General features: G+C 35.8%; 2 protein-coding genes across 7 annotated transcripts; both read right to left on the bottom strand.

Moving 5' to 3' along the window:
• Window positions 1–1,163: 1,163 nt before the first annotated feature.
• LOC147284377 (uncharacterized) lies at window positions 1,164–7,550 on the bottom strand. 6 transcript variants are annotated; one of them, XM_086243038.1, is made up of 10 exons: window positions 7,377–7,550; window positions 6,774–6,827; window positions 6,632–6,645; window positions 5,370–5,512; window positions 4,702–4,737; window positions 4,545–4,585; window positions 3,986–4,087; window positions 2,764–3,132; window positions 2,011–2,625; window positions 1,164–1,886 (listed from the first exon to the last, which is right to left on the bottom strand). In XM_086243038.1, exons 1-10 carry the CDS (start codon window positions 7,515–7,517, stop codon window positions 1,293–1,295), a joined length of 2,109 nt encoding a protein of 702 aa, XP_086099164.1. In that variant the 5' UTR covers window positions 7,518–7,550; the 3' UTR covers window positions 1,164–1,292. The 6 variants fall into 6 exon arrangements, with proteins under 6 accessions (XP_086099164.1, XP_086099166.1, XP_086099169.1 ...); XM_086243040.1 differs by having other exon boundaries at window positions 3,986–4,084; XM_086243043.1 differs by having other exon boundaries at window positions 3,986–4,084; window positions 5,370–5,509.
• A 1,175-nt stretch (window positions 7,551–8,725) lies between these two features.
• Window positions 8,726–9,613, bottom strand: LOC147284376 (uncharacterized). Its single transcript, XM_086243053.1, has one exon. The coding sequence runs from the start codon at window positions 9,537–9,539 to the stop codon at window positions 8,925–8,927; it is 615 nt and encodes a 204-aa protein (XP_086099179.1). The 5' UTR covers window positions 9,540–9,613; the 3' UTR covers window positions 8,726–8,924.
• Window positions 9,614–11,292: the final 1,679 nt, after the last annotated feature.

Here is an 11,292-nt window from a genome sequence, read left to right as displayed (position 1 = left end):
ACTGGACCACCATGGGTGGCCGGGGTGACCTTATAGACCTCCAGGCAGAGAGAGGGGAGAGAGAGAAGAAGGCAGAGAGAGGGAAGAGAGAGAGAAGGGAGATCGGGCGAAGGGGAAAGGTGGGTGGGTCGCGGCGGCGATGGGGAGGGGGTAGGGTTACGCCGGCGGCGAGGAGGAGTGGGCAGCCAAAACTGGAAATGAGTTTTTTTTTTTTTTTTAATGCAGGGGCAAAATAGAAAAAAAATGGGGAAAAAATTGAAGGGGTGGTCAACTAAGTGGTTTTGGGTGGTCTGAAGAGCCCCCCCCCTTTTATTGAGAATTTTGCACAAAAACCATCCAAAACTATTAGGATAGTTACGATTTGCCACTCGATAAATTTTTGTTTTTTAAATTTCCCACTCAAACTATGTCTTATTATAAAATGCACCACCCATGTCAGTTTTCATCCAATTTTTCATCTAAGTAATGATCACGTGTGCATCGTGCCCTTTCTCTAAGGGCATTAATGTCATTTCGTGTGCCCATAATAGGATGAGGCTAGTACATGTATCAATATGGAATGCCCAATATCAAATTCCCACTTGACTTTAGTTAGGCTTAAAAAAATGCACTTCATGACGAAATATTGGATAAGTAGGTGGTACATTGTATAATAGAACATAGTTTGGGTGGTATATGAGCAAAATTCTCTAATTTATTATCTATATTCTTTTTGTCCATCCTATTATTGGTACCCAAAAAAAAGAGTCAAATACGCACACAGCAGAGGTCAACGGGGTCGTTGGCCACCACCCATGGCGGTCCAACAAGGGAGAAAAGAAGAGGAAGAAAAAAGGGAAGAAAGAGGGAGAAAAAAAAAAAGAGTGGAGGAGAGGGGAGGGGTGGTCACCAGAGGTGGAAATGTCGGTGGTGAAGACGGCTGGTGGGTGGGACGGCTGGGTTGGGGTGGTGATTGGTGGGTTTGGCTTCAGCGCAGGAGCTGGGGGAGGTTGAGAGGCACTTCTTCGACGGTCCCGGCCGAATACTATATATTGCATATTCACCAAAAGAAACGAAGAAACATTTTATCCCATGATCTGAATGAAAATGGAAAACAAGGCAGATGACATCGACCCAGGATCCACAATATTTGTGAACATCAAGACTACTCACTAACCTAGATCTTACAAAGAAATTTCTTGACTTAAATTCATAATCATAACCACAATATTCAACAACAGTGCAAGACTGCATGTTTGAGTTAAAATCATTCAACAAAATTACTAGCTCAAAAACAACCTGAAATATACAACTCATTTCTTAGATGATTCATCAATGAGTTGCTTAACAAATTCGAATTTCTCTTCATTATCTAAGGTAAGGAAAAAATCAGCATTGAATGGATCAAGTACAAGTTGTTTTAATGCTTTAACTCGATCTTTAATAGAAATCCCCATCTTTATAAGCTCGTGTCGTACCTCATCTATTTTGTTATCTTTGGATTGCACAGATTCAAGCCGTACCTCATCTGTTTTGTTATTTTTGGATTGCAGAGATTCAAGTAGGACTCGCATTTGCTCATTTGAAGTCTGTATCATTTCCATGAAAGTTGCAGCAACTTTGTCTAACGCAACACCTAAATCATCATCTTGTCTTCCCCTATCTCTTTGTGAGGAATGAGATTGATCTCCTTGTTTGTTAGTTGAGATTTGCTCAACAGACCTTGAATAAGTGTCTTCCTCTATTCCAACACCAGTTGATTTATCCTCATCACAATTAATCTCCTCAATTATTTCAACTGGATTTGGGGCTGTTTTTACAGTTGCGCTGTCGATTCCAAATATATTAACAAGTCTATCAAACATTGGAAAATATTTGCCCCTCCACCCATCTGCCTCCCTGTGATGCTATAGGTTCAATCAGCAAATGTTAGTACACAAGTAAAACATGTTACAAGTTGACACTTCATTTAACAATAACTATAAAAAAAAAGTAACGTATTAGCAATTGATGGAGTTATCGTTAACATACCTGAACAAAGGCTTTCCATGTCTCTTCACTGTCAACCTCCACACATTTAAACACATCATTCCACCTAAACCCACTTCTGTTGAGCATGTCATATACTATACGGTATTGCTTCTTCAATTTTTTAATTTTTGACTCAACATGTGGGATAGCTTTCAGTCCCGATGCTGGACATAAATTGCGTAAGGCATTTTCTATGAGAGTCAATGTACCAGATTTGAAATTAGCATTATTACGATGACCCTTTGCAACTAGATCCTCTAGAATGCCTAAAAGTGCATCCTCCTCCTCTTTGGTCCATACACGTCTGCTCCCCTTTTTACTTGTCTCATTGATTTGACTACTACCTCCAGTTTCATCTTGTCTTCTCCTCTTTCTTTGTGAGGAATGAGATTGATCTGTTTGTTCATTAGTTGAGATTTCATCAACTGTCCTTGGATAAGTGTCTTCCTCTATTCCAACCTCAGTTGATTTAACCTCATCACATATAATCTCCTCAATTGTTTCAGCTGGAGTTTGTGATGTTTTTACAGTTACGCGATCCAGTCCAAATATATTAACAAGTCTATTATACATTGGAAAATGTTTGCCCCTCTTCCCATCTGCCTCCCTGTGATGCTACAGGATCAATCAACAAACATTAGTGTAATTATAATACAAATGTAAGATCATAGGTAAAACTTATAATGGCACTTCATTTAATAACAATAAACAAATGCATCATATTAGCATATGATGGAGTTAATATTACCATACCTGAATATAGGCTTTCCATGTCTCTTCACTGTCAACCTCCACACATTTCTTCACATCATTCCACCGAAACCCACTCTTGTTGAGCATGTCATATATTATATGGTATTGCTTCTTCAATTTTCTAATTTTTGACTCTATGTGTGGGTTAGCTTTCAGTCCTGATGCTGGACACAAATTGCACAAGGCATTTTCTAGTAGAGTCAATGTACCAGGTCTGAAAGTACCACTATCACGATAACCCTTCGCAACTAGATCCTCTAGGATGCCTAAAAGTGCATCCTCCTCCTCTTTGGTCCACACACGCCTACTTCCTTTTTTATTCGCCTCATTGATTTGACTACTACTTCCGGTATCCATTCCTAAAAAGCCCTGGTGAAAAATATCCAGCCCTTTTAGCCATAACAATCAATAACAATAACAATAACTAAAATAAAATGTATAATTTCATGATTAATTAGAATTTGATTGCTGGATTCTTTTGTTTCAGCGCATGGATTGAACATTAACCTTGTCTTCTTGGTCTAACTGATAAAAAATGGTAGTAAAATTTGATAAAAAATAGGCAGAGAGAGTGAAGTAATTAGGTCCATTTTATTTTTTTCTTTTCCTCTTTTGATGATGTAGAATCCTAACCCAACTTTTTCTTCGTTGGTCTGTTTCAATATTGTAGAATGTACAAATGACAAAATACTGATAACGTTCCAGGTAGAGGTTCCATATAATGATAAAGTACTATTGACTTGCAGCCAACGAAAGATTATACAATATTAAAGATAATTGAGAAAACACATGTAAATATGGTAAAATAACCCTAACTGATACAAAAGAGTAGTGAATTTGAGAAATTAATAGGAAGGGAAACTGAAAATTTGTGCCAAGGGGAACATGCAAACAAACATAAATATGGTAAAACGTCATAACACAATTAAATATTCAATTACACATAATTGTTATGAGGATTAATGACCGCTATTCGCCTTCCATTCATTAAGCTACAGAATTATTCCTCCACGGATCCCAATGATCAGAGAATTCAACAATCAATATATATATTACTGAAACACTTAACTGTATATTGAAAGGTTGGACGAATTTCCAATAGGGGTTGCATGTGAAGAACCAAACATATTCTTGAAAGACATATTTAACTACGAAACCATCATTCTATATAATTGTCAAATGACACAACCAAAAGCAGTTGCTTCTAACAGTTCATGCGTACCTTATCCTGCTGAGAAACAAATTCCTTGTCATCAACAACTTGCTTCCTTAGCATTGAAGGAGTTTGAATCCTGACAAGCTTTTCCAAGGAAACAGCGTCCTTCTAACAATTACAGAACCCAGAATTAGCCTACTATCAAAGAAATATCAATAAGAAAAAACTTAAATAAGACGTAAGGAGAACATGAAACAGTTCTGGATGGAAGCATTTATCATCTGTGAGTAAAAACATATGCAGCTTTGCATTTATAAAGAATAATTGAATATATAAAATAATATAAGCATTAACATAAACAAGAAAAGATCAATATTTAGTAGGGAAAACTGCATCTCTGCATTTCTTATCTTTCATGTTCTTTTTTCAATTGGCAAAGCTCAAGGACCACCACTACAGGCATCCTTACAGCATAAGAAAGAAAAAGTGCATAAGATTTTCATGTGCTTATGCCTATCGGATGCCCAAAAATAAAAGATGGCAAGTGAGAACATCAGACAGATATCAAGAAAATGGAAAAAAGAAATATGCAAAGTAGTATGTTTAATCGAAATACATGCCAGACCTTAGCGCCTGAGTCATTCTTCCGCTTCTTCCCTTTTGCCACTGCAATAAATTGTAGCATAAATTTACTAAGAAAAACCAAGTTCTTTTGTTTTTCACAAGCACATATGTTTTAACATCAAAGTTAAAAGAAAAGGAAATCAGAAAATAAATTGTACCATTGTCCTTGGGGTCCTCTTTCTCTGCTTGTACATCTACAAAATGAAGACATTGTAGCTAGTATTGATATAAAGAACAAAAAGAAGCATTGATAACAAATATAAAGTTTCTAACACTAAGACTTCTACCAAAATGTGAGGAAAATTGTGACAAAGAATTTTTACAGTAAGATTCTAAGTATATAGAGAAATGAGAGTAGAGAGAATATGGAAAGTATTTGATTGTATTACTCAATGAATAATCTGATTACACAAGTAGGGTATATAAACCTGTGGACCTTAACTACTCTTTATTGCTGCCATTCTAACAGCTATACATAACAGATTGGGTTAGCTGTACTTAACAGATTTGGTTATACTAACAGCTAGGGTCTATAGTAATATCATGAAATTGCTTGCATTTCAAAAATAAAAATGCAAAATTACAATGGTTAAAAAGGTGCAGCTGCTTGCATGCATGAGAGAGATAGAGAGAGAGAGCTAGTGCTGTCCTCAACAAAATAATCCATAAATCTTCTTGTTGGAAAATTTAAGTTTATACCAAATATGACCACTACCTGGTGCTACTGCACAAATATGAAAACAAGAATGTACATAAGATCAAATGAAAAAACTGCTTTTGGAGCCTTTGAGGCACTAACACTAACTTGAAATGGGAGAAAGCTAACCAGTAGAACTTTTTGTCTTCAATTGAGTTGAAAGTCCTGACTTTGTATTATTGTCTATGCCCTTGTTAATCGCTTGCTGCTTCATTATATTCTCTTCATTATGTTTCAACAGGCGATCCACTCCAACCCATTCGTCCCAACTGCTAGAAAGATATCCAAGCCATAGTAATGATTTCTGTATCCCTTTTTGAAAAGGGCGAAAACATTTCAAGTGAAGATTATAAGTCCAAGCTACTTCTTGTGGACAACATATATGACATATGAATTATTCTAAGGGATATTTTGTGAACTAATTGCTTTAAATTGTGATACAGGTGCAACCATGTAGTATTTTGCAAAGTATGAATGAAGTGTGATGCAGGGATCATATAGCTTAGAAAGCTTATATAAAAGAGTGGTACTACTGACAACAACTATTATCCTAACATTTTATATACCAACTAATGTGGCGGTATTCTAGTTGTTCATTTATGGGCCCACTCAGGGTCCACTCTGGGTGTCATTTATATAATAACAAGTAGGAAACTGTCATATCATTTGCCACATCAGTTGGTAACCAAAAATTGGGAAAAGAGTTGGTGCCTCTAGTATTATTGTATATAAAATGTGATAAAACAACAGTTTTCAAAAGACACCTGAAAATATGTTTCTCGCATGAAATATCATGTGAAAAACAAGAGAACACAATCCCTATTTTTAATGTTATTTTCTTTCTTCAGTTCATTGGAAGCCAACAGGTCTATGGGCTACACCATGTGAGGTAGTTCTCTTCTATCCGTAAACACTCTTGTCCTGGTAAAGGAATCCTAGATTTCATGTACAAAAACAAAAAGACTTGAACAACTGAACCAGCTGGAAAATTCTATTTCTAGTGTTATCTTTGTGATCTATGATTGAAGTCAACTTAGCTTTGGAAGTCAGAACTCCATATTTGTTATGTACGATGTATATTACCTGTAAAAAAGGACAGATATGGGAAGCAATACGAAGGAAATTTTTAAATAAAATTTTTTAGTGTTATTGAATGAAATTAGATCTAAATTAACCCACATTTCACATAGCTGCAATCTAAATTGCAGATTTCTAGGGACCACAAGAAAGCTTATCCTAACATCATTTGTGTGTGTGTGTGTGTGTGAGAGAGAGAGAGAGAGAGAGAGAGAGAGAGAGAGAGAGAGATCTGGATTCTGCATTATTTACCTCTTTAGCATTGCATTATAAGCTTTGGAAACATAAGAAGTTGGATAGAATAGAACACATACACTTTATTCCAACCCTGCAAAACACCAAATGGTGCACAACTTAATATCATAATCAGAAACTACTTCACTTGCCTACATGTTGTCATCATAAATATGCATCCGTTTCTAGAATGTTCAAGGGGAGAGGAGTTAACCAACTTACAAGGTAGTGAACAAAGTATCTCCATTCGTTTTTCCTCAGCTCCGCCTTTTGAACCTAAAATGTGAAAGCTTAAAGTTGTTTAGATTACAACTACAGCAGCACAAAAAGAGTTAAGTAGTAAAAAAATATAGTACACTCTTTAGTGCTGGATTAAGAGAGGGTACAAAAATATCTTAAAGAAAATGTCAATTATGTTCTTACTACTTCCAGTAAACCAAAAAAAAAAAAAAAAATCAGAATTCCAGCACTTCAATTAGATTGAAGTTACTATTTTTCATGTGTAATTAGATTGAAGCATACAATGTGCATGAGTATCAAATTGGTTCCATGAACATTTAAACATGCAGAAAAACTGAAATTTATGAAAAGAAAAAGCTATTGAATTAGTTTTCCAGCATTTTTAGGTGAACTATTTCATGATTGCAGGTCAGAATTCCAAATCAACATTGGACAAATTAATCAATGAGAAACCGATTCTAAAGAGGGTTAAGAAAATTGAAGAACTAAATCAAAACAAAAACAAAAAAAGAAGAGAATTTGGAAAAGTGGAGCATTTAGATAAAGAAGACGGAGGTTGGGGAAGAGAAAGGAGAGGTGGCTTGCCTTGGCTTCGTAGACGCGAGTGCCGTGGTAAGCAAGGACCTTCTCGCCGTCGGAGTAGAGTCTGGAATTTGATGGCGGAGCTTTGCCGCTGGAGGCGTCGCCGTCGGTTGCGGAGTCGTCGTCCATCGACGAATTCCCCATTTTTGCTGACCAACAGTCAACCGCGGGAGAATACCTACATAGGAATACCATCCGACTTGTCACTCTTTTTTTTTTTTTTTCAGCCAGAATCTGACTTGTCACTCTAATTTTTCTTGTGAAATTCCAACTTTAGCCTTTAGGCATTGATACAAAATTTAAAGAAAAATACTAGGGAGACATCTCTTTGTATTATCTATTATATAAAAAATTATTCAGTGTAACCGATACATTGTTATGGGTATAACCAATTTAACATGTTATAATATGAGTAGATATTATTAAGATTTGGACCCCACTTGTATTAGTGGGTCTCACTTCTATTAGAAAAATGATACATTAAATAGTACAAAGAGATGATTTTCTTAGCACTACCCAAATTTAAAAAATTCAAACTTTACCGGTTTGTATTGATTTAAGAAATTAGAAATCATTTGGAAATTTATGAAAATACCACATTCTGGTAAACCCATTTTCAAATATGTCCAATTCTCACAATGTTTAGTTGTTTACAAAGCTTTTGCAATTAAGAGCAAAAACCCAACTTGATTAATTAGGTAATAATAGTATGGCACCATGAGAGACATATGTATTACAAATTTAGTCATTGTAGATTGACTAATATTACACTCTTTGTCTATATAGTTTACCATAATTTTTATTAAGTTTCTTTCACATGTTGTCACATCAACTGTCAGCATTTAGATAGAATAAAGTTTTGGTCCTAATTTTTTTTGGTACAAAGTTTTTTTCCTAATTGCAAATTAAACAAAACTACAAAGGTATGATTACAACTTCTTAAACTATATGACTTAAGTGGAAATCGGGTCAAAATATGCTGTCAAAAATTTAATTTGACCAAGTCTAAACTACCCTTCATCATTTGTAATGGGTTGATAAATGGTATATAATTGTGATAATGGTGGTCAAGTATACCTTATTGCAACAAGATAGTCAATAATTATCTATGAATTATTGATAATTATATTTTGTTGTAACGATGTGATTGATAAATTACTGGCAGATAATTATCAGTAAATGATCAATATCATGGATAATTGAGTTGATTATATATTGAAACTTGATTTTGTCTCTTACATATAATTGCGTACATATGTAGAATTTGCAGCTTTTTTGGTTCATATGACCACAATATTTGGATCTTTATTTTTATTTAAATGGATCTTCCACATATAAACATTTCAGATTATGGACTCTGATTGAGGTAAGGCAACATGATTTTCGGTATAACATGAGAAGGTAAATTTGGGAGAAAGAATGAAATGAACAATTTAAGAATTAATCTTGAAGATACAGTGAGAGTATAAATCAACCAAAAAATAGAAGATAAGTAAAAAGAATATTTCGAGTATTTGCATTTTGCACTAAACTCCAGGGAATATTCCCTGATCACTGATGATTGCCGTTTGTAAATTTGTTTCCTTGACCTGGGCTTGGGCCGGAGTTCTTAACCCCTCCAAGGGTCTCAACGTCTGCAAATTTGTTTCCGGTACCTGGGCTTGGGCCGGAGTCCTTAACCCCTCCAAGGGTCTCAACGTCTGCAAATTTGTTTCCGGTACCTGGGCTTGGGCCGGAGTCCTTAACCCCTCCAAGGGTCTCAACGTTTGCAAATTTGTTTCCGGTACCTGGACTTGAGCCGGAGTCCTTAATTCCTCCAAGGGTCTCAGCGTTTGTATATTTGTTTCCAGTACCTGGGCTTGGGCCTGAGTTCTTAATTCCTCCAAGGGTCTCAGCGTTTGTATATTTGTTTCCAGTACCAGGGCTTGGGCCTGAGTTCTTTATCCCTCCAAGGGTCTGTTGGTTTGTGAACTTGTGGCCCTGACCTGGGCTTGGGCCCGATTCCTTGATGGCCCCAAGAGATAGCCCATCAAAGAAACCTCCAATTGGTCTACCGCCAGAGCTTCGGTAGTTGATGATATTCAAGGGTCTGCCACTCACTTGAATGAATGTGGAGGAGTTGAGCAAAAGAAGCAACAAAAAGAAGGAGAGGCATTTAGTTGTCATGTTGGAGTTGGGCAATATGCAAAGGAAGAAGAGAAAGATGTGGAGGGAGGGAAGAGGGAAGGGAAGAGGCTCCACAATTCTTGTGTTTGTGATATGAAGCACGTTTGGTGAGTCCTATTTATAATGTTGGTACTTGGTAAGCAAGTTAGACTGAGAAAGAGGAGGTTTCTTTGACTAAGATACTAGGCACGCAATATATATATATATGTTAGTCAATATATATAGTCTAAATACAATACATCACATGCATGTAGTTACAGCCTACATATATGTCCTCCATTGGTCCTCATGATTGAATAATCCATTCCCATTTCTCTTATTTTCTCTCTCATGATTTTCTCCTTTGATTTACATGTACACATTTTACTTAGACTTAGACCGCTTGTACAAATTCAGAGCTTCACTAAATTCTTCATTTTTAATTTATCATGTTAATAAGTAGGGCGTATCTTTTCTTATACTGTCTATATTTATCTTCTTTTTTTTTTTTTTTTTTCACATGTAGGTGAGTAGAAATATATAGCATTAAAATTTCTAAAGTTGGTAATTAAGATGAATTAAGTTGCTTTTGACCAAGGGTTTTGGCATGCAACATATACCATTTAACTTTCAAACAAACGTGACACATCCAATCTTCATGGCATGCCAAATGTGCATGTGTATGAATTAGGAAGCAACACGGATGTTTCATATTCTCTAGCTAACATGAAGAAAAAGGGTTTGAAATTATGAGTCCAAGTTAGAAACTTAGAAGATGTGGAAAAAATAATAGAATTTGATGGCCGGGAAAAGTGGTTGAATCTTATAGGCGTCGCCGGCTGCCCAAAGCCATCGGAAACTTCTTTCCACTTGGGAAGAAGCAAAGACAAAAGAGTCAAAGAGACCATACATGCATGTTTGAATTCCAATTGGTGGCTCTGCATGTGGTGTAGTGTGACTTGATTTCTTGGGATTTTTATGATGACTGGTCTATTTTCACTACTCAATTGTAATATATCAATTGGACTAGGGGTATTAGGGGTATATGCATATGGGCCACAGTTTGTCTATTTATTTTTTTTTAATGTCAAAAACTCAAAATAGCCACCATAGCAGCTCCGTGATAAGATATACACGTATATTCAAATACTTATACATACGTAGATTGATGCAGACAATTGCAGTAGATGCTCAGTGGTATGGTTTTTCTTGTACGGCTCTCCTTATCTGAACTATCCTTAGAGCATCTCCAATGCTCTCATGCCATATAGGTGTGCCAATGTCATCTTTTGAAAAAAAGAATTGGGTGAACCGTATATAACACGTATCATGAGTGTTGTTACTAATCTACTTAATACGTTTATAAATTTTATAGGAGAGGCGATTTTTGCACTCCATTTTTCTCCATTTGTACTCTTTATAATTTTTTAATTATTTTTCACATCATTTTATCTTTATGTTTCCAAATCTACCCTTTCTAAACATTTTTCTCCACATCTATATATTTGTTTTTAGGGCTCCCCGTTTCTTTACGCATTAAATTTATGATTCCTCATCTTCTTCATCTCTCTTTACTCAAATATTATTCGTTCCGCTCATATTCTTCTCCTACTTTCTATTTTTACTCTCAAAACAATAGACCAAGATAATTTATTCCCTTCAAATTTATGGTCTCTGCAACCAAATAAATGAGAAAAGAAAAGGAGTTGTTGGGAGAGGAGAAACAATACTAACACTTGCTTTGACTTTTGCAACCCAAACCAGCTAATAGATC

Source organism: Dryas octopetala, chromosome 5, assembly GCF_963921425.1.
Source record: "Dryas octopetala chromosome 5, drDryOcto1.1, whole genome shotgun sequence".
Classification (NCBI taxonomy): domain Eukaryota; kingdom Viridiplantae; phylum Streptophyta; class Magnoliopsida; order Rosales; family Rosaceae; genus Dryas; species Dryas octopetala.
This window is presented reverse-complemented; position numbering and strand designations above follow the sequence as displayed.

Coding starts and splice junctions, on each gene's coding strand:
- LOC147284377 (XM_086243038.1), bottom strand. CDS start 7,517: ATGGGGAATTCGTCGATGGACGACGACTCCGCAACCGACGGCGACGCC. Junction 4,738..5,369: donor GAAGACAAAAAGTTCTACTG/GTTAGCTTTCTC, acceptor TTCATTTTGTAG/ATGTACAAGCAGAGAAAGAG. Junction 4,088..4,544: donor AGAATGACTCAGGCGCTAAG/GTCTGGCATGTA, acceptor TGTAATTGTTAG/AAGGACGCTGTTTCCTTGGA.
- LOC147284376 (XM_086243053.1), bottom strand. CDS start 9,539: ATGACAACTAAATGCCTCTCCTTCTTTTTGTTGCTTCTTTTGCTCAAC.